A 26383-nucleotide genomic window follows, 5' to 3' on the forward strand; every position below is an offset into this window, starting at 1 on the left:
GGACGGCCGTTAAATCCGCTAATTGCATTCTTGCAGTAGGAGTGAAAGCCCTGTAAAACAAAAGAATTTATGGCCATAGTTTCTTACAAAAGAAGAATATTCGACTCCCCCAACCCTAGTATGGAGCCCCTTAGAGAGATTACGAAAACCACAGACATTCCAAGATAGATTTACAATCCCCGTCCTACAGCAGGTTTTTAGTTTTTGATCTTGGAGAACATCTGTACCGCGGCCTCCAACCAAGACCAGTCCTCCAAGGCCACTGTCTTTCCAGACATGGTCTTTGGCTCTTGTAGGTTCAAATTCGAAGTCAAGGAGGAGGATTGAGGTGTCCAGTAGTTGGCTAGAGCAGTTGGATCATGGAGATCGAAGAGAGCGTAGCCCACCACCTTCAGCAATTCACTCTCGTTACAATTTGTGCAATTAAATTAGACTTAAAATGACAAACCGATCTGTTGGAACCTGACTTGGGGAAAATTACACTTGTGATGTCGTCAGGACGCAGTGCTCGTAGAGATGGGATTTCTTAAAAGCTTCTGAGCATTTGCGATCTGTTCATGGATTGTCATTTGTTTGTAGAACAAAGTCCCACCCCATGATGATCCCCTTGAAAGTATTGTCCCTGTGTGGATCAAGTGGACCATTGGACTCGGATTGAACCTCTCCTGAATCCCTCACCTTGGATGATGGAGCCATAGGTTCTGATTCAAGTTGCTGGGTAGCAGGCAGTTTCGGGACCGTAGGAGTCCCACTGGTTAACTGTGGTTGAGGAGGATGAAATGAAATGGGATGGGATTGCCCAAGAATGAAGTCATCTTGCTTTGTTTGATGTTTTTTTTATCTTTTGGGACTCTGCTGTTGAAGAATGTCACCCCCCCAGTAGATAATGGGCCGTGGATGGCAATGAGATTGCTTCCGCAGCCAAGTCCTTGACGGTGTCCTCTCGCAAGAGGGCACTTAAGTACTTCGAAGTCTTTTTTTCTTCACGTTTGCAGCTCGAGAATTTTTAGTTTTCCTTTTCTGTTTTTTTTGTTTGTTTTTTTTTTTTTTTTTTTTTTTTTTATTGCGTTGGTTCCTTGGCTGTGGTTGTTGAAGACTCTCATAGGTGTTAGGAGACTGTTCAGCATTCTGGTGCTCCATCTCAGTGAGTGCCCTCTACGGGTCGCCCTTAGCCTGTGTTAAAGCCACCTCGTGTTGATCTAAATCTTACAAAACCAAAGGGGTGTTGGGAGTGGGGCTACATTCTGTGTTATGAGATGGATCCAGATTAGATGTTACAGAAACTTCCCAAACATCCCCATCCAAGCAGTCACATTCAGAAGCGATGCAGGTACATGTTGAAGGTTTTTAACCTTTCAATAACTTATACATCTTTGAGTCCAGTATGCCCAGCTTCCTTGAGTGGTCCTGGGAAATGTCCTTAATGTTGTCATATAGCCTAAGCATGGATTCTAGCACCAAATGAAGTGCCGAAATCGATGCAGAGTCCCTTCTCATTTTGATATTTCTGGGTGTGAAAGTCACCCGTCGGGGGCTGTTTTAAGATGGACTTTGGATTGAGGCATGCAGCAGTTGGTGAAACTGACAAACTTGTAAAAAAGTTTTTCAATTGTGCAGGTGGATCAGTCCCCAAGGAGTGGGAACTGTAGGTTCTATTAGTGGATCCCCTCGAAGTTTTCACATACTTTTTCAAAAGAATCAACCAAAGTCATTGAATGATTCAGAATTGGTATTGAGGGGGCCTGCAAGCCAGAGTGAGACTTGGGCTCCCACACCTCCCTCTCACCCTGTATAATAGACATAGGCGCAGGGGCGGGAGAGTGGGGTGGGGGAGGGAGGGAGGAAGCATTGTGAGCGAGGCATAAAAGGCATAAAGGCGAATGCTATTAATTTCCCTCTGAAAGTGCATTGTTTAACGCCACTGTAGTTAGGAACCTGTGCCCCCCTCTCCCTCCCTCACTACCTATACGGGCCGCTTGACCCTTCTCGGTGATTAGGGGCCTCCCGCTCCGGCGTTTAGGTACGGGCATGGTGCTTCACAGTAGTTATAGAAATAATAAGACACATGGCTGTCTGCTTACCGTGTCTTAGTTGATGTAGCAAAGTGGACACCACATGCTGCACTCGCCCAAAAGACCTCTTGCCTCCACTTGTGCTCCGTGCGAAAGTGTGGGTAATAAGCAGTTTGCTGAGTCCAGGTGCAGTGAAGCTCCGCCCACTGTGATCGAGGTAGTAGGCAGGCTCCCCATTTGATGGGAAAAGAAAAAAGACCAGCGCTAGGCGTATTGGAACGCTGATACTGTTGCTGCAGAGGAAAGCCTCCGTATATGCCAAGTTAGCAGTGAAACCGCCAATGGATAAAGAAAGGCACAGAGTGGAGGACCAAAAGACCACTTCCCTCCACTTGTGCTCTGCCAGAAGCCAGTGCATGTGCAGACTTTAAATTTGCTGCTGCAAAAAGGAAAGTACCAGAAAACGAGCCTTCTTTGCCTACAATCCAAGATTATTGGAACCCCACGCTCCTACAATAAGAAAAGAACTCAAGACCCACCTCTTCAAGGAGTCTCATCATCACCTAGTCCATCACGTTACCACCGGCATCCCATGACTCGCTAGGCGCCGCCACCCTGTACAGCTGTACTCCCCCTCTGTGTCCCTCTGTATCCTACCCCCGCTGTATATCTGTTCTGTTCCCTCTGAAAAGCTGTGTTATGCATCTATACGGTTGTATACCCCTGTAAAGCGCTCCGTTGTGTATCTGTATTGTTCTCATTGCTTCTCAAAGCTAGATCTGCGCTTAATATATACCATAATAGCTACCCAGATTTTGCACGGTCTCAATCTCAAGTTAACCGGTGGGTGCTGCCCTGTGGTGTGGAGGGGGGGCCTCCTTCCGTTGGGGTTCCCCTTGTTATACCTTCAGGGAGTGCCCCAGGGGAGCGGTTCTGGGCATTATTTCTTGGAGAACGTTAGTCAATACATCAATGCAGACCCAATTAATGGGAAATCTGAATGCTACTCTGGTACTTGGTACCAGTGAGACATATTACTTGGCATTCAATAAAAATATTGAATGTGCCGTCCTGCGTTCTGTTGCCCACAGGTGGCTCGCTAAACTTAATTATTACTTTTAGATTTACCTACTAACGAGCGTTTCTGATGTCCGACTTCCAGTAAGAAATTACCATCCACATAAAAACCTTTTGCACTTGCGACTGGCAATAGAACCCTAGGAGCAGGGTTTGCTTTTCTTTATGCCAGAATGAGGCATCTTTAGGAATACTGGCACTGTGTTTGAACCAGTTTAAGGTTCCAGGGATCAGCCATCACAGGACCATACACTGTTACTGAAAGTGTATAATCCACCCTCCCCCATACTGTCTCAATAGTATCTTGTATACTCTTATCCAAATGTCCATTAACATAAAACCATTGCAAGAAGGTTGATTCTGGGAAATAATTGTATAGCATCATTGAAACAATTCTTTATTTTGGCTTGGTTGTTATGCTAGATGCTTAACATGGATGTTGGGCTCGTTGTCTGCTTGTAGACCAGACATACCATCTCCCTCTATGCTCCTAGAAGCCTTAAAAGCCACCAAATGACTATTAATAATCCAGGTGTGATTGGTGAGATGTTACAAAGGTGTGACCTGGCTGCTTGTTAAGAATGTTCTAAGATTTAGTTATTCGATTATAAAGGTTTTTCTTTTTTGTGAGATCCTAGTTCGTGGTAGAGTTTATAATAAAAATAAAAAAAAGTCCAGTGGCAGTCCATGACTTTCTCTTGACATTTCCAGGACTTGTTTTTGTAAGGTCTGTTTACATTTAGTAGTCTTTGATTCTAGTCTTCCCTGATGCACATGCCCATGGAATCCTTGTCTGAGGGCGCATTGCTGATTCCACCAGAACCATTCACTGAACCTCCTCAGCATCCATGTCGAAGGGAAGAAACTGTGCATGCTTGTCTTGCCGAAGGTACTTGGTGCGTTCTCATTCCACAATTTTTGGTTACCTCCCTGGCAATCTGGCATCTGCATTAGGCTGGCAGTAATTCAAGAACACATTTTGTATACCCTTTTCCCAAGACTATCTATGTACTGTTCTCCTTTGTTTAGAGGCCCGGGACAGTCTTGACAGTCTGAGGACTCCTTATACCGTAGCATTGCCACTGCCAGCCACAAAGAAAGCCTGATGGTGAAAGGTCAAACACATGTGGTCTCCCTGTAGCTTCTAAAGTGCATAAAGCTTTTTGCTCACTGTGGCCAGGGACTGGGCATTTTCCCATATTTAAAGTGTTCTGCAATGCATTTTTCTGAAGAGGGATGCAGAGTGTTCACCATTTTTGGCCAAGAGAGAAGCTAAAATGACACTCCATAGGCAGGGAATTTCTATCCCTGATATTACGTGGCCACTGGAATAATTTCATGAAAAGCTCTTGGCAGATAAAGTGACCATGTCTTCATGTTCCCCTTGGTCTGCTTATTCATGGGATCCAGAGAGGCAAGACTCCTTTACCTGGTCTGAGCTGGATCAAGAGACAGCAGGGGAACCAGCTATGTGGAAGGCGCTGAGGGGGCATCGGACGAGCCAACAGAGGCACCATCAGTGGTATAAGAAGCTGGTTAACTGCGCATAACGGGTGGTAGGTACCAGCTGGGAGGAACAAAGGTACCTTTCTTGATAAAGGGCTAGACGACAATTTCAAAGTAACCCCTCATGGAGGGTGAGCACATCAGCCTCTTGAAATTCTCAATGAAGCAATCTTCATCCTATCGTAGAGAGTGGCAAGGGTTTGAGTTGTATGCCTAAAGCCCACCAGCCTTGTTGAGGGGGGAAATCCACAGTTTTTTCTAGGGGCCACAGAACTTTGAGGATGAGGCCATGAGGACATGGGAAACGCTGAGGGACGGACAACTGACGGCCAGTAGGTTCAGTCCATCTCTCGGGGTAAAATGATATGGACAACCAACACAGATGTTGGTAACCGAGACTCTGACTCTCTACTATTATAAGCCAATCCCTCAGCGCTGCAGCTCCTGTAGAGAGTCCTACACAAGCCTTGGGGAGTTTACCAGTAATAGGCTTTGGAAGATCTTATAGGTAAACCCGGATACCAGGCAGTGAATGGCCCTTGCCACAGGTATCAGCCCCTGAACCGAGAACTAACGGGTTACCTCTCGTAGTACGGCTGTTAATTGCTGGGGGCCCAGTAGTAACATGTCCCTGGACAAGGTCGGTGACGCCCCCCCCCCCCCTTCTTTGCAGATACAAAATCGTTCAGGCCCCCTGGAGGTTGCCTCCAGAACAGTTCTTCACAACACAGACAAGGTCTAGTAAGAGTCCCAAAAGAATGTCAAAAATGTCACTCCAAGCAGAGCTTATATGGAACTGCTCCTGCAAAGCAGAGTGCGGAAACTGCATTCAGTTAACGCACTTTGAGATATTGGACAGGAGATGGAGTGCCCCAAGTGAATAGGCTTGCAGGAAAAGACCAGACTCCTAACAATCTAATGTATTATATACAGAAAAGGCACACACATCATGCCATAGAGGGTAGGGCGTGCTGTCTAGTGAGGGCCCAGAAGGGCAAATGCAGTGCGCTATAGGTGTGAGACCTCATCTGAGATGACCCTTTACCGGGATGGCTAGGCCCTTGGCATCCTCCTTCCTCCATGTGGTGGTGAAGGGCTCAGCTGCGATGTTGGCAGACCAGCCTAAATTTGAAAATGAAAATCTCTGCAATTTAAGGCATGCTTTGCCACGTCCATAGCTGTTGAAGACGTCACTGAAACGTGCTTAACACTCCACCCACCTGCCCCGCATACAGCAACGGTTTTCTGTTAGCATGTTTTAACCAGGAACTGGTCTTGTATTGCTGGGTAACCAGTCATTTTTTTCATGCAATTTCTACTTTATACTTAATTTCTACACTGAATGACTCCTGGACAAGGAATGACTTGTGCTGTCATTGTCCTGTGGACGGTAGCTCTGTCTGTGTGGTTGCATTTTCGCAGTCCAGGTGACTGCTGCAGTGAGGCACGCAGGACACGGTGTGGGGAGGCCTGAGGATTGGGGCTGGGAAGAGGAGCAACCCAAAGAGACTGCCATGATCTGTCCTGTTTGGTGACATGCAAAATGGGCAGCTCTCGTTGTAGATTTGCATATGTTGTATGAGGCATTGATTAGAGCCTGGGAGTGTTTGTTTTAATCTGCCTGTATCGTGTCATGTTTAACTAGATCTTATTTCTTCCTGAAATTGCTACTCCATCTCCTGAGCATTCCTGGGGTTTTCAGTTCCCATTTCTGCTCCCGATTACCACCTAAGCAGATGCGCCTCCCTCCACGAATTTTTACTTTATGTGTGGGGTAGTTGTGTCTTGACTCTTGATCCTATGCACAAATCCTTCTTTTGCATTGAAGGTTCAAAGTGACCGTTATGTAGCACTATCAATTGTCACTTATATGGTTTTCTTTCTTTTTGTTATGGAGTCACTCTTTTTCATTCTAGTTCTTCCTGTTCTGATGCATTCATTATGTCAAGCATTATTGTACCGACTTCATTAAATATTATAAAGCACTTTAACTACACACATATGTTAATACATGGTCTGGTAGATCGAGAGAGCAGGGTTTGTCACTTCTCCGCCAAGCAGCGAGTTGGTGATAGATCTTTCTTCTGCTGGGGCCTCCCTGCCTCTCTGAAACTTGAGGAGAACCATCTCCAGTTCAGGAAGCACCTCAAGACCTTCCTCATTGCTTCTGCTTTCTCTCCTCCTCTGCCCTGCTGATCTCCTGGCTGAATCTGAAACTGCACTGGTTACCTGGCTACCCTCTGATCTCTGGCCCAGGTCCCCTCTCTGCCAGCTGCGCACCTGCACTGCCCCCCTAGCATCCCTTCCACCCGGGGACTGTTATGTATCCCTACCGCCCCTACTAGCACGACACCTCATGTCTGCACTTACCCTTGCACTTGCCACCAGTTGGCCACACTTTTATTTATTATTTATGGTCTTCTTTATTTTACTGTTATCCTATGTACTGCACTGCCACCACTTCCCCCTGCACTTTACCCCTGCACTTGTGCGATCTTAATGTCACCTGGCCTAGAAGGATCGCTGTCTCTGTCTTCCCTCTGTTTCCCCCTCCTTTGCCTCGTCGCGCCTTGAAACACTTGTGTATAGGGGCGTTATAAATGCCTTATAATATTATATATCATAGCATTAAAAATTGCTTTGAGTGAAGAAACTTGCAAATCTCGCTGCTGTGCAAAATATGTCCAGATCTTCCATTGTGAAGAAAAGGGCTGGTGGGTGAAGCCAGAGTGCAGGGTTCTGTGGGTGAGCCTTGGGCGGATACCTCGACATGTGCCCCAACTTCACAGTGCAAAAGTGGAGGTTTTACTGTTAAGCATTGCAGTGGCCCTGCCCACCTCTGTAGGAAAGACATCATACATATACGGGACGTAGAAATAATAGAACATACCACTGATTTCTGTGCATTCAGGAACCCATCTTGGTTCTGGTCTGTGTAAAGTATGAGTAGTTCGCGAACTGCTTAGTCAAATTCTTTTTTTTATTTTTTTTATTGTATATGGTTACATAAATATAACCTTTCACAAATACATACACAAAAAAGAAGAAAGTTTGGTTTCATCTAAAAACAGTACATATACAAAAGTTAAGAAAATGAAAAATTAATTTCATCTAGAAAAAGGCAGTTTCGCATCCAAGCCAATTAGAAGAGAAAAGCGGAGAAAACAGCCATTGGAAATCAACTTGACCATAGACAAAGGGGCCTAAAAGGGCAGCCTTTCCCATTCTCTTCCCTTATCCGTTTTGCACTGCCCCCTTAAACCCCAGAACTGCCAACAGTGTTTATATACATTTTACAGTTCTAGGTTACAAGCTTCAAGCATCTTAATAACAGCAATCGTTTTTTGGTTGGATTGACCATCAATCAGGCTTTCCCAGAAGTTGTCATTTACCCAATATGTCGAATCAGACATGAACCTCCCAAGAAACTGTTGCCTGGGAACTCTTGTGCCCACGCATTCCATCATCAGATGCTTGATTGATATTCTGGCTTGGTACAAAATTGACATAGGTTCACAGCTAAGGCCCCCAAACCTCTTCTCGCCAGGACTTCACCTGTGTGAAGTATACTCAATCTTAATCTCAAGAATTTATTCCTTGACCTAAAGTCTGGGAATTTGGTTAAATATTTGCTCAGGAAGCCCAGTTTTCTTTCCGTCATTTGGAGAGGGTTTGGGTGTTTCCCTGATCTTACTTTCTCAAGGGTCCTAATCCAGTCCATTTCCTCCCATTTCTTTTTAGCTTTTAATGGATTTACCTCTAACAATTTGGGATCAATATCCGCGTTCACTTGCCACTCTTGCACAAGCGACTCAAGCCTGCCCAGATGTTGAGAATTACCCGCCTCCAGATGTCGTTTCATGTCTGTATACAGGGATTGATCTTGTGATAACATGATACGATGATATAGTATCATCAATTTCCACCCTGCTTGTGATTGTAACGATCTGAGGCCCAGTTCAAATCTAATATTCTCCATAGAGAGACTCATGGGTAATCCCAAGGCATGCTTCCAGACAAGGCCTTCCCATTTTTGCCAGGATGTATTCCATAACTGGGGTTTCGCTTCTAGCCCATATAGCAGAATGGGGATCACTCTGGCCTGGTAAAACTTGAGCACTGGTATAAAAGAGAATTCTTTTCATCTGGGCCGCAAGGGGTTTTATTTTTGTCTCAAGATCTGACTCTGCCTTGCATACTGCTAGGGTGGCGTACATTTTATAGCCCAGATGACCACCTTGGAAATTAGATTTTTTTGTTCTTTTGCCTAACGACCAACACCTTAGATTTAGTTGGATTCAATGAAAGCCCATTTTCGACTGCATATTTTTGGATGCCATTTAATAATCGTTGCAGACCAATGGCTGTTTTATCAAGAATCACCACATTGTCTGCGTAGGCCAGCCAGTGTATTTTCTTACCATTTATGGTAGGGCTGGCCAACGCCGAGGATGCTAGAAAATCCCCCATATCAGATGTGTAGAGGTTGAAGAATAACGGGGCCCCAAGACAGCCCTGTCTAACCCCCCAGTTTACTCTCACTGGGTCAGATAGATGGCCCTCTGCATCTAATCTCACCCTGATGTCATTTCCCTTGTGGAATTCCATGAGCATCGCCAGGAGCCCCTCTGGAATGCCTTTCGCTCTTAATTTCATCCAGAGCCTTCCTCTGTCCACTTGGTCAAAAGCCCTTGAGAAGTCTACCCAGGCACCATATAGTTGTTCTCCTCCTTTGACCTGTGTTTTTTCACTCAGTAAATTTAGTATCATACCATTCACTGCCGTTGAAAGTCCCCTCCTGAAACCTGTTTGACATTCTGAGAGCACTCTGACTTTTTTTCCCCATAATTCCAATTCCCTCAGCAAGATTTTCATAAAAATCTTGCTGTCAATATCCAACAGGGCGATGGGACGGGAGTTTTTCCCAGTTCCCTATCGCCCCCCTTGAATAATGGGATAATTGTGGCGGTGCGCCAGGAAGACGGGAGTTGTTTCAGATACAGAATTTCCCCAAAATGCCAATTTAGCAATTTTGCCCATAAGGCCGGGTTGCTCTTCAGGACTTGATATGTAAGGCCATTTGGCCCTGCTGCCTTTCGAAGACGAGGCCTTCCTGATGATATCTTCAATATCCGAGGTGTTAAATTCAAGCCTCCATTCTGCCTCAATGTTATAATTTCAATAATAAGTTCAAAACCCTCTGCATTGTCCACAAGGCCTTCTGGGGCCTAACTACCTTCAACTCTCTCTTCCTAAATATCTTCCTTCCCGAGCCCTTCGCTCATCTGTCTCCAACTCCCTCAGGGTCAGCCGCTTCTCGAAGCAACGAGCTGGGGGTAGATCTCTCTCCGCGGCAGGGGCCTCCCTCTGGAACAGCCTTCCTGCCTCCCTGAAACTTGAGGAGAACCATCTCCGGTTCCGGAAGCACCTCAAAACCTTCCTCTTTGCTTCTGCTTTCTCTCTCCCTCTCCCCTGCTAATTCTTCGCTGAAACTGCACTGAATCTGCAACTGGGCCACTCTCACCGACCCCGGTCCTGGGCCCAGCCACTCTCCACTTGCACTGCCTCCCTGGCAACCCCTGCACTGCGGGACTGTCTCTGTATCCCTACAGGCCCCCCTTCCCAGCACTTGTCTGCACTTACCTTGCACTTGCCACCAGCTGGCCCTCTTACTTATTTATTTTATTTTATTCTACTTACCTTGTACTGCACCCCCCCCCCCTTCCCCTTGCACTTTCTCCCTTCCCCCTACCCCTGCACTTGCGCGATCTGAATGACACCTGGCCTAGTAGGATTGTTGTCTGTCTTCCTTGTTCCCCCCTCCCTGCCTCGTCGCGCCTTGAAACACTTGTGTATAGGCGCGTTACAAATGCCATATCATATCATATCATACTGTTCTAACCGGTTGACCGAATACTGAGTTTAGATATTTGATCCAGTCATCCTCAGGGACTAAGTTACACAGTTGGATTGTTTTCTCCCCTTCCATGTCTCGCATGATATCCCAAAACCCTTTTGCATCCCTTTTCCCTAGGACCTCCAAAATGTGCTCCCCATCCAGTTGGAACATTTTTGCATTACGTGCCACAGACCATTGTTTATACCTTTTGAGTATTCTAATTTGCAGCTCTTGTTCCATTTTACCAATAGCTGGATCTTTTTTTTATGAACTTTAACCTACTATTAAGATCTTTTTTCTTTGTCATCGTCTCTTCGTCATAAACGTGCCGATGAACCTGTTTCGCCCCCCCCCCCCCATTTAATTTCGGGGGACAGATGTGCCAGATGAATTTAATAAAACCTGACGGAGAACAATTCACCTTTTGCACGTCTTCTGATAGTGCTAACAACCTTTCATTCAGGAGAACTCCTCCTGCTTTATATTTATGTAGACACACTTTACCTTTCCTGGCTGCTAGCCCCTGTGTAATGCGTGGCAACATTTCTGATGAAATCTCTGCAAAGAAAAGTTCCAACCTCAAGTGATCACTACCCCCCCCCCTTCTTTTATGTTTAGATGTGCTCTCTGTTCAAATAGGCCACAAGAAAGGAAGAGGTAGTCCAATATTGAGGCAGATGGACCCTGAATCCTAGTCGGTTTGGCCGGTATATCTCCTGGAAGACATCCATTTGCCATTTTCAAACCCCAAACATTTAACCACTCTACCCACTGGTGGCCATTTCTCGTGATTCTTTTCCCCATTGCGGTTTTTCTTGGGAGATCAATGCATTGAGTGTTTAGGTCACGCCCAAGAATTATGTCTGCCACAGGAAAAGCTAGCTTCATGTCACCTAGGGCCTTGGCTAATGCATCTAGAAATGAGGTGAGCATCATACTTGAGGGATTCCAATAGATATTACAAAACATCATTTCCCTATCATATACCCCATTTCTGAGCGTAGCTTTACACAGTTGTATCCCTTGGATGTTCACTTCAAGGGAGACGACATCCTTAAATTTCAAGTTTTTGAAGGCAATAAGCAACCCTACACTAGGCCTCCCTCTAGCTTTCTGTAGTGCCCCCTGAGTATCTATGCGGTACCCTTCAACTGCTATTGGGTTTACCAGCCAAGTCTCCTGTAGCATTATAACATCTCCCACATCAAACAGATAATTCTTTATTGCCCTTGATGTACAGTTATTCGGCCCCCGAGTATTCCAACAGATAACTCTCAGCCCATCATTTTCAAAGATGTTGTGTGCCTAGACCCAGCTTCTGAAAAACCTCAGTTAAAATACTCGGAAGTAGGGCTAGAGTATTGTCCTTACTGGTGACATTTGTCGGTTCAACTGTGCCCATGGGCCTCGTGGTTTTTATTGGCAGATTGTTAACCCCTTCATTGCAATAATCGTTCTTTCTTCCTGCCAAGTTCAAGAGCTGTAGGGGTTTCGGTTGTCTTCTTAGTACCATTATGTCCAAGTTCTTTAGTTTCACTTTTGCATCTTCAATTGCCTGGAACACCTCCCTGGAGGCACAGCCAACTTCTGCCAGTAATGGGTTATTTGGATCTGGGGAACTTACTGATTCTATGTCTTGGCTGTTAATTAAGAACAGGTTTGGTACTTTTTTCAGGAGTGTGAGTATGGTCCCTCGATTTAGAAATTTTGCATAATTCTTTGCAGTTAAGGATAACCAGATAATCGGCATCGCATAAGGTGAACCCGTATTGGTTTTGCCCTCTTCCTGCGCGGATGTTTGTTCGAGTGTTTCGGTGGGCCCATGGGTTGAAAACGCTCTTTCTTCCGACAAACTGGGCTCTTCTAAGGCCGTGATAGTCACCCAAACTCCTGAATTTACCGTTGCCCAATTTTATTACCACCATTGGAGGTTTAGGTTTCATTTCTGTTGAAGCTGGAGGTTTTGTTAAGAAGATTGGAGCAATTTTCACATTGATTTTTGGTTCTGCAGCTTGCCCGTCCTGGACTGGGGATGATTTAGGCCCCAGTTTTGGTCTAGCTTTAAGGATGATGGGAACTAATTTGATGCCCTTCTTCAAATTTGATGGTCCTAGGGCCACTTCCTGTTTATCCAGAATATGAATTGTTTGGGAGCCTCTTGAAGACACACTATGCGTAATCTTAGTTGTATTAGAGCATGTTTTCATAACAGCTTCCTGGACATCTTGAGAGGATCTTTCCTGGTTGTCTTCCCTCTTTGAGCTCCCCCTTTTTTTCTGAGGACTATTCAGTGACTCTAGTTCAATAATTTCTTGATCATCCTCTGCCACCAAAGGATGAGAGGTTCCAACTTTCTTTAAAAATTAGTTAGTTTCTGAGTTCTTATATTTTGCTTTTGATTGTTTCTTTGATTTTTTTTCTCCCATTTTTTTTAGACTTCTTTTTCTTTGAGTCTTTTTAGCCTTCTTACTTCCCACATTGCTCAATGTGCTTAGAGAGGCACAGCTTCACCTCACTGATGAGGGCCGACTAGGCTGAAAACATGTCTGGGTTTGCTGTGGGTACTCTTGTTCAGAGGAGAATTGCCTAGCATTTCAGTGCTGTACTGCCCTTGTTGGTGGGGCAAAGACGGATATGCAAATGGTTATTTCTCCTCTGAAAGGTACAGTGAGCTTAAAACGTGCTTGCCCTTCCCATAGAACGGGTTATTTGTCCGTGTTGCATTCTCGGTAGAGGATTTCCCAGACCTTTCTGTTCATTATAACATATATATATTGCAAACCACCACATTTTACCAGACCACTTCAGACATTTTTGCTCCAATGCTGTGATGTTTCTTTCATGTCCAAGAACGAGGTCTCTTTTGTTAAGTAAAATCCCAAATTGTGTAAATGAGAACTAGTTTTTATAAAATATATCCTAGCGCAGTGCTCGACTTAAAACGTATGTCTCTCTTTCAGATAACCGGGCTATCCAGAAAGAGAGCAAGAGCATCGCTGTCTGATTTGTCAACTCTTGAGGAGGTTGACGGGCTGACCATCCGCCAACTGAAAGAAATCCTGGCTCGTAATTTTGTAAATTATTCAGGCTGTTGCGAGAAATGGGAGCTGGTTGAGAAAGTAAACAGATTGTACAGGGAGAACGAAGAAAATCGTAAGTCGTGTAGGTTGACCATTTATTTTGGCTGCTGCAGACTCCTAGTCACTGCAAAATTGTAGCTACGTTGTAGGGCTCTGGTGCTCAAACAGAAGCAGCAATGGTCCTGTAACAAAAATAATCCATTAAAGTTATGCATCACGTTGATGCAGTGAACACTTCTTCCACTTTCTGTTTTGATGGTTTTGATGCTATGGCTAGTTGGGTGTATAGAATAAATAATGCTTTGATGCTTCATTGGTGGGTCAGTTGTAGCAGCCTTCTTTTGTTTAATTTGTATAAAGGTGACATCTAAATTCTTATTCGTGAAGAGTTGGCCTTAAAGACTCTTTTGATCCTAGAACTTGTTTTTACAAATTAAGCTCTGGTCCAGAATAACTTCTGATCACCAAGCCACACCGTAGAGAAACCCTTTAAGCCATCTCCACAAAAAGCCATGTTTTCGTGTCCTTTTCGGGACACTGTTCTTTTTAAAGATGGGTGATTTTATAGTTGACTTGGGCCAGCTGCAGCATTGAGAGTGCTTGTATGACGCAAAACTAGAAACCAGTGAAAATAGGATGTCCATTTAAGATGGGGGAAATGGTGCCCTCCTATTTTTCCATCCTTCTTGTGCAATCTCCTGGATATTGAGACCATGGTGTGTATTGCTGGGACTTTCAGTGAAGTAGATCTGCTACGAGTTTGGGCAAGGCATAATGTGGCAATGAAGATGTGCATAGATTGAATCCATGACCCAATATGTGTTGTGCGTGTAATTGTAAGGCACATCCTGATTCAGACAAAGCCGAGTGCTGAATTAACATTTAAGATGGTGGTGATAAGTAGATTTATGGCAGTAATTCCCTCTCTGGAAAGGGATACTTTGCACTACTAGTGTTTCATTCTTACCGGTTCCAGGTGTCGTCAGTACTCCTACAGTTATGCCTGCTAGCCACACCTTGCAGCTCATCGGTTTCCACATTCATTTCCTCGTTCCTGAGGCTTCTGAATGTTTCAGACCTTTTACACTTTAATCTTCACATGTTAAATCAAGGCCTGCCTCACATTGATCCAGCCGAGTGCTTACCTGATGCTCAACCCCCACCAAAGCAGAATTCTTAACTGCTGACCAATAACACCCTGACAACCAGACCTGGATCTCTGCTGTGAACCTTGAAGGCTTCACACCCCATATGACCACCTTCAGAAAGTCTCTTAGGTCCTACATCGACAGAAAACCTTTTCAATGAGCACGTAACAAGGAAGCCAGAAGGTGCTTGATACCAACTCTCTCCTGGGTAAAATGAAGCCTTTTTATCCTAGCAAACCACTTCAGATATGCTGGATGGTAGTAATGGCCTTTTGGACAGATTTTCAGCAAACACCATGTCACTGCTGAGATGGGACCTACATGCTGCTGCACGTCTCATCAAAGCACTCTGCACATTCAATCCCCCAACCCTCATCAAACTGAAATGGCTACCACTACAAGCATGTATCGTCTTAAAATCCTGCTGAATCTTCTACAAGAAGTCCCCAAGCTACCTTGCTGGCAAGCTCAACATCTTCGGAGGCCTATGATCCACCAGAAGAAAGGACATTTGTAGACTTGAACTTAGTCAGTGAAGGAAGGAAAGAACCTTCTCTGTCTATGCCCAGACTCTGGAACCGCCTTCCAATAAACACGAGACTTGCCCCCCAAGTTACTTGCAGATCCGTTGCCCACACTCCCCTCTCCCTTTTTCCCCCTGCTTCCCTCGCTGTGCACTTCCCCTTATGGCTTGTAAAATGCTCCGCAGCATCCCGTATCTAAGTCTGTGCTCAAATAAATATCCTGATAATATTAATTAAAATGTTTACAAAACCCCTTTCAGCTTTAAATACTCCAATCGTACTGACGGGTCTTAGACCGCTTTGGGTTAATTGCCATTTCTTATAAGAGTCTGGAGAAATATGCCACCAAATTAAATGGAACATTCCATATGTGCATGATAAAAATGTAATACGTTAGGCACGTTGACAAAAGATCAATGACATTGTCTTTTAGCAAGGGACACTAGTGGCCATTTTAACACAGCAGTCCCACAGCATTATCGCAGTACCCAATTTTGCAGTGATTACGTTCTGCATGTTTTAAATAAACTCTAATTTGTGTTTTTATTCCGTACCCATTTTTCGTTTTTCTTCCTTTTTGTAGTGGAAAGCCTGGATAACTGTATGCTTGCAGGTACGTGCCATTATTAAAATATATATACAGACCATTTAAGAATCTGATTGAGCCAAACTGTAGTACGTTCTCTAATGCGGGAGACACAAATGATACCTACTATTAAACTATTTGCTCATTTTTATGAAGTGTGATATGCGGTGCGTTTGAAGCTGCATTAACTCGCAAAGTACAAGTAGCACTGTATATAAGCAACTGACATTGCCCTCCAAAATATATCTCATTACAAAACTCAATGCCAGAGAGACTCAATGAAGACTTAAAAAAGAAATTAACCATGTTTATGCATCTGACGAAACCACTGCTTCACTTTCTCCTTCGAACTAGTGGACCTTTTCAACCGTGGGCCACACCCCAGACATTGGCAATACTAGAATTGTAGTGTTGTAGATATGAGTAGCCTAATTAAAATATTGTGCAGATAATGGCCATGTTTCGTTGCAGAAAGCGTTGCGGTGGACATTTTTATTTTTTATTTCGTTGCTTATAGCACGACCCTAGCTCAAGAGCAGTGGCACTCTTTGCAACCAGATTGTGTCAGAATTGGGCTTGGCATTTTGTACAGTAACGCAGTACTGTTGGTGGAGGGAGAGAGGGATTTTTATTATTCTGGCAGGTATTCTTGAAAGAGCCACGTTTTTAGTGTTTAGCTAAACCGGAGGATGCTAGTGGCATTTCAAGCCTCTACTGGGATTGTGTTCCAGATGGACAGGGCATGTTGGGAGAAGGACTACTTGTGATTAGTCTTCTCTTTGCAGGCTAGCTTTTGCTACATGGGGTAAGCACTCTATTCTAGTGGCATGGCTTCTGCCGTTGCATGTTCTGCTGTCTTAGTGACGTGAAGCTAATCTTTTCTTCTTTTTTAAATCTAAGTACTAAGACAACCAGTGCAGCCCTTTGATGGCTTCAACACATTCCTTTTGCACACTGACAACAAATGACACACCATTCCCACCAGCTGCAGGTCTGGAGGAAAGTGGGCCAGGGATCTAGTTGTCTTTAATATTTAGCCTAGAATCTCATGCCTGGTTCACTAACCTGATTTTACACATCATATTAATTGCAATGGAAATTAAGCATATGTTGCGTTCAAAAATACCTGCTACTCTAAAACAATTCGCAAAGATTGGGATGTGCCACACACTAAAGCAATCATTCTCCTAAAAGGCAAAAGGTGTATTTGTATGTTAGCATAGATCTTCCCCAAAGGAATACAGTTTAGGAAGACAATCGCAATGGGCAGTACTGAATCCCTTTAAGCTCTCTCCACTAAGAGCCACATGCGTATTTCCAAATGTTCATATGCTTTATCATGCACATTAACATTTTGGAAATCCCACAGTAAAATGTGCCGTTTAGTTAATTTTGCTATACCACAAACACAATGGGCCTCATTACGAGTTTGGAGGCATCCATGCCTTTAAGGGCATGGCTGCCTCCAAACTCGGGTCCGGGTTCTCTGAATGGGGAAATACCGGGCCATTCCGACCTTGGAGGGCCCAGTATTTCTCCATACAGGGAACCCGGACCCGGTACATCCCCGTTCAAGCCCCCATAGGGCTCAGTGGGAACGGGGATAATGCTAACAACGGGCCCGTTAATGATGGGCCCGTTGTTAGCATGCTGGGCCACTCGCGGGACCCACTAAGGACGTCTGGTAAAACCAGGCATCCTGAGCGGGTCCCGCGAGCAGACCTCATAATAGAGCAGTAAGTGGTTAACGGCTCCAGCACCTTTACCAGCGCCGTTAACCCCTTACCGCCCTCCTCGTAATGATTCCCATTGTGTGCTATTTTGATCAAAGTACTATACATTAAGTGCCCCATGGCTGATTGCAGGACATAGTCGCTCTCAGGTGACTTGATTTAGAAAGCCATACTCTCATTTTGCAGACCGTGAATCCCAAGTTTAATTTGATTTTAAATGTGATTGTTGCTGTGACCACTGTGGCCGAGTCTCCTGTCTGCGATCAGTAAGGAGAGATGGACCCCAGGCACTGGGAAGACCACCTGCTCCCTCTGGCCGACCCATAGTTGGTACATGGTGAATCCCCTCTGCTTTGTAGTGAAGGATTCCCCGCACAAGGAATCTGAAATTGTTTGAATTTGTTTTATTCTTGGGCGCATCTAGACCATTGTCGCAGCCTATGAACCTTTACTCGAGAGAATCAGCAGGCACTTGCCCTATGTAACCACTTGCCACAAATTATGTGCGGGCTCTGAATAGCTAAGAATGCTAAGCCAAGTGATTGAAGCAGGGAAGCAAGAACGACGTTTTGGAATCTTTTGGCAGCCGTGATACAGGACTGCCTGATTCTGAAATGGGAGCCCCGATGTTATGCACTTGGATCATGGCTCTGCGTCCATGATAGGTTCCTCAGTTGTGACAAGGTTGGGGGGGCACGGCTGAATAATGTAAACAAATTCATGAGCTCAATTCTGAGTACTTTAAGCCCTTAGCAATGGAGCATAAAAAGGGGCACAACGCTTGAGATAGTGTGGGAATTTGAAGTTGGTTGGCGCGACTGAGGAAGAGCAGCGCGAGGAGAAAGCTGCAGGGCAAGGATCAAGGGAAGTGAAAGCAGAAAGGACAGAAGAAATGTACACTAGAAAGACAGAGGCCACCCATAAAGAGTCTGGTAAAAGGCCTGAACAGGGACAGAAGATAGCAGGAGGAAGAAGGTTGGGGGGGCTGTAGGAGAAGATACATTACTGTTAGGAGTAGCTGGTGATCAGTGACTGGTGGACAAGGAACTTTAGGAAAACCCAGTATTCACCAAGAATAACAAGATAGAGGAGGTGTTGGGGTGAAAGTGGAAACAGGGGTGGAATTGGGAGAGGGGTCCGAGTACCCGGGCTGAAGTGCTGCCATGCTGCCCTTGGCAGGGGACTAGGAGTCAAACCCTCCAGATACCAATGAGGAATAAATAAATGTTTATCTGACCACCGTCTTAATCATTCGCTGTGACCAGGAGCCTCAAATGTGGACAACTATTAAAATAACTGTGACTGACATTATTTTATGGACCCTTTTTCCTATGACCTTTTGTTAAACCTTGGCCCAGGCTGAGGATCTACCAAAGAGTGGCCCTGAACATTGTGAATATTCTCTGCACTTATCAATTCTCTTTGACTTTGCTGCATTCATGGAGACATGTCATACCTGGGTTTTCTCTTTTACTCACTACCTAGCCTATATAGCACAATAAAACATTGTTCTCATCACCCTGAAACTGGCTTTTCAGTACTTTGTTGAGCTCCTACATAATCCTCTTCGAATATAAAATATTTCTTTAGTGAGTTCAAGTTTAACAATATCTTCATCACAACTCACAAGTTGAGAACTTTGCATAGAGCCTAGTTTAAGTCGATAGCTCCATTAAATTATCTTCATTTCTCACTGCATTTGCAGTCATGTGAAAAACGCCCCTATCGAGGGGTGAGATGAGGATGCCTCGCAGGCATTTCCAATAATGTGTAGGACAGGCGGTGAGGAAAATCTGCGTTACTACACAGTTGTTGTTGTGGTGCATGTCATATCATTCAGATTAGTTGAGAACACAGTGCTCTGCTGAATACTTGGTGGGAAGCAATTTGAAGTGTAGCAACAAGCAGAAAATCAACTTGGCCAAGCTGTCTTTTATAGAAATTGCTTCCATGGTAGTGGTGGTGACAGAATGCATTGGGGTACCCAAGACTGTTTTCTGAAAATGTTGAACAAGATGTTATTTTTCTGTAGATAACGCCTAGCTGAAGGTTTTTATTATGTTTATAGGAAGTAATGTAAAGTGGTCTTATATAGCGCCCGTCTGTCAATGTTTCCTTCGCTGCGCATCACTCTGTAAGAAAAGCGCAGTGTGTTAGCCGGATAGCAGCGAGGCAGATGCAGAAACCCTTGGTGTTGATGGATGCAGGTCAGAAGTACACTTAACTTGTGTCGATATGAAATCTTGGTTTGTGGTTGGAACAGAATGGTTGTTGATAGAAGATGGATCGGGTCTGAATCTATTAAGCACACTAGACCTAGGAGTTTATCTTTTGGAGTGTGGCAGGTAAAAGGATGCACGGTTTTAGTAGTGAGGAGTTGGCTGTGGGGGTGAGGGTGTTGTCACTTCCAGGCTCTTGGTGGTAGATTTCCCTGAGATTAAAGGTACAGACCAGTGTCACACAGGTGAAGTTTCTCGAGTGGTCTGCTAACCCTGCCACATAGAGGATGCAACAGAACACTTAAAGACTGTACTTGAAAGTTCTAACACAGTTTTTATTTACAAAAACATGGCGGTTGTAAGACGTCTGGAATAATTAAATGGAAAGCCTTCTGGGCACAAGTGAATAAAACCAAAATTCTCCCTGCCACCTCAGTCTTGCTTCCCAGCTTCCGTCTGCTGGCTGCCTGCAGGACCAGATACCCAAACCGTAAGGATCACAAGGACTGTCCGGGAGAACTCCTGTGGAAACTAGTGGTTTCTTTACACATAGAAGGCAGTTTTTCTGTAAACAAAATCAATGTCCAGGTGGTTAAACAATATGGTCTATCCCCTGTTCTAGATGGAGCAATGCTGCAGTGTGCTAAAGTCTATGCCCTGCTGTGAAAGAGGAAATAAAGCTAGTACACTGTTGAATTGATGATCGTTCAACGTGAGTGTTGGTTGCAACAGTAGACTAGGGCATGAAAATTTTAGCCAGTGGATTCAACTGTTTTAGCAATAAGAGTGAGACCCCAAGCATTAGATATGCAACAAGCGTTTTGTTCTTCCTTAAAACTAAAATGATAGGTCAAGGATTGAAGGTGCCCCCCCCACCCCTTAAGAAGGCATATTAAAAAAGGAAAAGAGATAAACCTGCATATGTACAGTAGGGGAGCACGTTATTAACAGTCAGATACAAGCATCGCTGAATGTACTGGCTTACTAGAGCTGAAAAACTAGATCTGAAAAAGCAAATCACCTCCATCCTTGAGATGGGCAAGCCTGCCTTACTCCTGCTCCTAGATCTCTCAGCAGCGTTTGATCTTGTCGACCATAACACCCTCACCAACCACTTCACGCATGCAGCGCACTTCTCCAATCACGCAGCAACGTGGATCACCTCCTTCCTAGAAGGCAGAGCCATGAAAGTGTTCTTCAAATAGCAAACGCTGAGCCCACTATCGTACACTGTGGTGTTCCCCAGGGATCCTGTACTGCCCCAACGCTTTACAATCTATTGACAAAGCCTCTCTTTGATAAATTGGATGCACTTGGGATCACATACACAAACTATGCTGATGATACCCAGGTGCTCCTTCCCCTCACCGGGAGCTATCTCCAAGACGTTTTTACCCTTCAACAAATTTACTCCACAATCCAAGCCTGGATGGTCACTAATGGCTTATGCCTCAACGGGGATAAAACTGAAATCCTCATCCTCGGTCAAAAATCCACGCTAGCCAAATTGGGTCCGACCTATCAAAACTTCTGCATTGACAACTGTCATCCCAGTCCTATCCTCAGTTAAAACGCTCGGAGTCCACATTGATGCTACACTATCTATGGATAAACTAGTTAGCGCCATTGTATCAGCCTCCGCTCTGAGTACAAAACTGATCAATGCCATAAAGCCGTTTCTAACAAAAGATAACTGCCTCTCCATTGCGAGAGCCACCATAGGAGCCAGACTGTACTATTGCAATTCCCTCCTAGCTGGTACATCAAAAAAAAAACAGCCAGACTCCAAACCACTCAAAACAACTCCCTCAGAGCAGCTCTCAGTATTCCTAAAAGAGAACACATCCCTCAAGCAAGAAAAAATGCTCACTGGCTACCAGTTAAAGACAGAATCACTTTCAAGATTCTCTCCACCGCACACAAATGCATCAACCTAACCGCACCCTCTTACATATCGGACACTCTAATCAGAACACAATCCACTAGTCCCACTAGACTAGGGTACACCAACCAACTTACAGTGCCACGAATTACCAGGGCAAAGGCAGGAGGAATAGGGATCCCCTACCTGGCACCTAAGCTATGGAATACGCTACCCACAGCCCTCAGAGCTGAAACCTCTCTCCATGCCTTCCGCAAAAATCTAAAAACGACACTTTTCAATTAGCTGCTAGCTCACTGTCTGTACTTGCTCACAGCTATGCCTTCTGCACCTATTGTACAAGCGCCGCAATGCCACTTCATGCTGTGTGTGTTTACGTGACTACCGTAACTAAGATATGAACATCTACTGTAACCAGCGCCACAATACCCACGGGCTGCTGTGCGCTTAACAAATGTGAATAAATAAATAAATACTGGTAACAAAGGGTATGTCTGCCAGCACAGCACATTTAATCCCCAAAGGTTTCCATGGACAAATGGGAGGCATGCTTCATAGATTCACACAAGGCTATTAGCAGTCAGTCTTTGACCTTTAATATGTGACCTTCAAAGCGAGGAGATGGCCCTCTGCTCCTTAGGGTCCCCGATACCCCCTCTGGTGATGGGAGGGTGCAAATCCCCTGCTTCAAATACACGCCACTCATACAGAATTGTGGCAACATAATCCATTCTCTTTGAGAACGAGGCCCAACCTTTACACATTGTGTAGGAGGCTTTGGGTGAGCACAGTTTTTACAAATTAGAACACCGCTTTAAGCTTGTCCAAAGCTGTATGTTTCCTAGTCAATGAAGTCTACACAGACACATAATTGAGTAATGTAGGCATTCAGACACCTGCCCCAACCTAAAGCCAAGAGACCATGTAAAACGGCAGGCAGAGAGAAGGGGGGGCAACCAAAGTTAAAGTTTAAGGTGAATAGGCATGGGATGGAGGAACCGAAAGGCAAACCGGACAGGGCAGATGGGGGAAGAAAGACTAAGAGGGAGGCTAAAAAGAAAAGAAAACAAGGGAGGTAGAAGGAACAGAAGCGAAGAGAAAGAAAGGTGGACTAAAAATATGAATAAGCTAAGAGTTGCATGCAGGAAAAGAGTCGAGATTGGGAGACTAGAAACAGAATGTGGGAAGAGAAGCAAAGGGAGAGTTAAAAAGGAACAGGGCAAAGAGCGGAGGGACAGCATGAAATAAAATGGAGAGACATATTGGGAGACGAGACAGAAGAGTTGAGAGTACGAGAAAAGACAGAGTGGGGTGAAAAAGCGCTACATATGAAGGAGAGACATGAAAAGAGAGAAAGAGAAAGCAACCGACCACATAGAATCCGAACGAGAAAAAGAGAACAAGGAGAGGTCACAACCACAGAGAGTGGAACAAGAGAAGCCAGCGACAGAATGGGAAACTGTAAGACCGGAAGAGAACAGGATGGGTAGTATAAACAGAAACCTAATGAGAGAAAATGCATGACAATCCACAAGCGTAGATGAGGGACCACAACACTGTGATTGAAGAGGTTAATAAGAGGAGAGACAGGACAGTGGAGGAAGTAAAAGAAGACCTAGCAGGGCCGTGGGAGTGAAGGGAAACACTGTATGTAGAGTGAATATTGGAGGGATTAAAGATGGGAGAGAAGGTTGAGAGCAAGGGTTGAGACAACCAGGGAGTGACCATAGTCTCAAGATATTGTTGTGTGGGAGTCCAAGGTTTGTGGCTCTGTTACACTGTGGAAACGCTGTCCTCTGACAAACCTGTTTGGGTGGAACCTGGAATCCCTTCCACCTCCCAGTAATGAAATGATCTTGAGCATGAGACTCCTGGAGCAGGCCCCTTTCCCAAAAGGTCTGCCTCATAAGCATGCCTGTCAGATTCCTCTTACTTGGATGGTGTTATCATCCTTTGAGCTCATTTTAATAATACCTTATGGTCTTACATAGTGCTTCATGCTAGATACACACTAATTCTAAGCACTGCAATAACTGGTATTATTATTATTGCCCCATTTAACGGTTCTCAATTTATCACCTCTGAAGGATGGGTTTGAGTCTTGCCTTAACTTTATGCCATAACTTCTTTGGACATCCACCTCCAAGCATTTCACCTCCTTTGAATTAAAAGTTTGCATGAGGGCTGAAGGGAGGCAGGTGGCCTCTTGGACTGTTCTCAGCCCCATAGAGTGACTAGTGGAAGGGTGTCTGAATACACCCGCTGCCTCCTATACCCTACCTACCGGCTCCATTGCCCTCCATACACATGACCAGGCATGGGTGGGACATCTTGCTCAAGGGGGGCTATGGCCAAAAAGGTTTAAATGCCATTGCCTTAGGTCGACGAGGTTACCTGCAACATGTCTGGCATCAGGAATGCCCAAAAAGAGTCAAATGGAGCCAAAGTGGGGACACATGGCAACAACCCTAGGTGGCTGAAGAAGTATCCGAGAACAGCTGCTGCTGGAAGAAATATCTGCAAGTGAGGAATCTGGGAGAAAGAAATTTATTGAAATTACAGCAAACTGCATACTTTTGAATAGGTCCTTCCTTGCCAAGTAGCCCACCCTGTGCTCCATGTATAGATCTTTTTCCCCATAACCTCCACCAATGGGTCAAGTGACAATAAAAGCCATCATAAGCCAAGTGAGTATCTAGTGTTCTATTCCTTCTGCCTTAAGGCATGCTTTCCTCTCTACATTACCTTCTTTTTGGGGTGCAGTTAGGCATAAAAGCTCACTTGCCTTGCCCAACAGTGAATAACAAAACATTGATCAATGTTGGGATTCGTTTTTTTAATTCTTTTCAATGAAAACATGAATTGAGCTATATACAACGTGCTTTAACATAATGAGGCCTTTGGATAGTGGCTGCTGCAAGCGTCAAAGGGAGGATGACAGTAGATTCGGGATTGAGGGTTGGTGCAACTGACAGTGTAAAAGGAAGAGCACATCCACCGGAAGTTACAGCATGTTAGTCCGAAAACTAATCCTATCATCGTCTCCCCCCTTCCCCCCCTCCGGCAACCATGCTCCGGTCTTAGACAATCTCCGAGGGGGGTGTGGATCACTATACCCCACCTCCTTTTGTATCTCGGGCCCTTTGTGCACTGTGTTACTTCTATCTTACGGCTACCAACATACTCCTATCACACTCCTATGGACACAATAACATAAGACACAAAGAAAACACATGAATCGATTCAATTATAACAATAAAATACATTTATTTATGCACAACAAAGCATGATAATAATGCAAGCATTTCCCAAACTAAGCAAATCTCAACTTTGCACCATTTATGCCTCTGGTGCAAATCTACTATGCAATAACTATAAGCCTTTCAGGTTTCTAATGCAAGCCTGTGATGCAAGCCTGTGATTCTAATGCAGTCTAATGCAAGCGTCAAACATCCAGCAATCTTCTCCTTCATGCATAATCAATCCCCTCCAATCCACACCATACTTCACACTCACTCTCTTAAGACAATCCCTGTCTGATCTCCCCTTCTCCCAAACCCAATGCTCTTTGTGTGAGTGTCTGTTCTAATCATGGGCGTAATTCTAGGGTGGGGGGGGGGCAGGGGTCCCCGTCCCCCCAACCTCCATGGCACACCATTCTGTCCCCACTCATTTGGCCTGGGCACCCCTTCCTCAGATGCCACGTCCCCTCCAACATCCTCAGCAAAGCTACCCCACTGGTTCTAATCAATCAGTTTGTCTAGGCCATAAACCATACTTCCCATTTGCTTGTGCCTCTCTGTCTCCAGCTCTGTCAGGGCCATATCTCTCCTCTTCCCGCTACTCTGCTATCAGTCAGTCAGTGGCAGGTCCCTCAAGATCTGGTCACTCGAACTGCTTCTGCCAAGCTCTGCCAAGCCTTGCCATCTCCCTCCCAAAGCCATCGGATTCTGCTGCACCAAGACCTCTCTCCCTCATTCTTAGAAAGCAGCTCCATCCAAAACGCTTATCACCATCTCCAACAGCAACTAGCTCGAACAAACTCCATCTGTATCTAACCCCATTCTTCAATAGCAACTAGCAAAAACTAACAAACTCCCTTCTCTTCAGCTCTGCTTATACTAATCCAGTGACACACTCATTTCTCCATGGTTACATGGTTCTCTAAGCTAAGAATATCTCTTTCTCTGTCAGCATTTAACAATGCCTGCCAGTCTGTCTGTGTACTTTCGTGTTCTGGTCACTACGTGTTCTGTGTCAAAGTGACATTGGACATCATATCTTTGCCTTGGCCTTCTGTGTGCAGTGCAAAACACCATCTATACCTCCATTTCTCCATTCACTCCACTGTTGGCTCTGCCTGCGTCCCGAAATCCCTCTGTGCCTGTGTTCAAAGCATCTCCTTGCCTGAAAAGGCTTCTCTCCCATCTCCCCATGTCACGCTGCCTCCTCACCTTTGCTGTCTCCGTGGCACACAAGCCATGCTGATTAGCCAGGCCGTCTCCACTCGGACAAAGGTGACCTCTTATTAACCAAACTGTTTACGAATTCCTTCTCACAGTGTACCATAACAACTCCGCACTGAGCCCAGTGGGGCTTCTCTGTCTCCATCAGAAATGGCTTCATAATGCCAGCTAAATGCTTCCTAACATTTACGCTTTCTTCTCGCAAACCCAAGCGCCAACTACATAATGCAAACATATCAAACATATTCTAA

At 44.9% G+C, this 26383-nt stretch overlaps 1 protein-coding gene across 7 annotated transcripts in view; it reads left to right on the forward strand.

Annotated features, from left to right (window-relative positions):
• Positions 1-26383, forward strand: part of RNF34 (ring finger protein 34) — a 490473-nt gene that overhangs the window by 312318 nt on the left and 151772 nt on the right. For 5 of the 7 annotated variants that reach the window (XM_069619572.1, XM_069619570.1, XM_069619573.1 and 2 more), the window contains 2 exons: positions 13455-13656; positions 15830-15859. In XM_069619572.1, coding sequence (XP_069475673.1) covers positions 13455-13656; positions 15830-15859 — 232 coding nt within the window. The remainder of the gene's footprint in view (positions 1-13454; positions 13657-15829; positions 15860-26383) is intronic. The other 2 variants (XM_069619571.1, XM_069619574.1) reach the window with 1 other exon arrangement.

The sequence above is a fragment of the Ambystoma mexicanum genome, chromosome 10 (genome assembly GCF_040938575.1).
Source record: "Ambystoma mexicanum isolate Mex_15411 chromosome 10, UKY_AmexF1_1, whole genome shotgun sequence".
Taxonomy (NCBI): Eukaryota; Metazoa; Chordata; class Amphibia; order Caudata; family Ambystomatidae; genus Ambystoma; species Ambystoma mexicanum.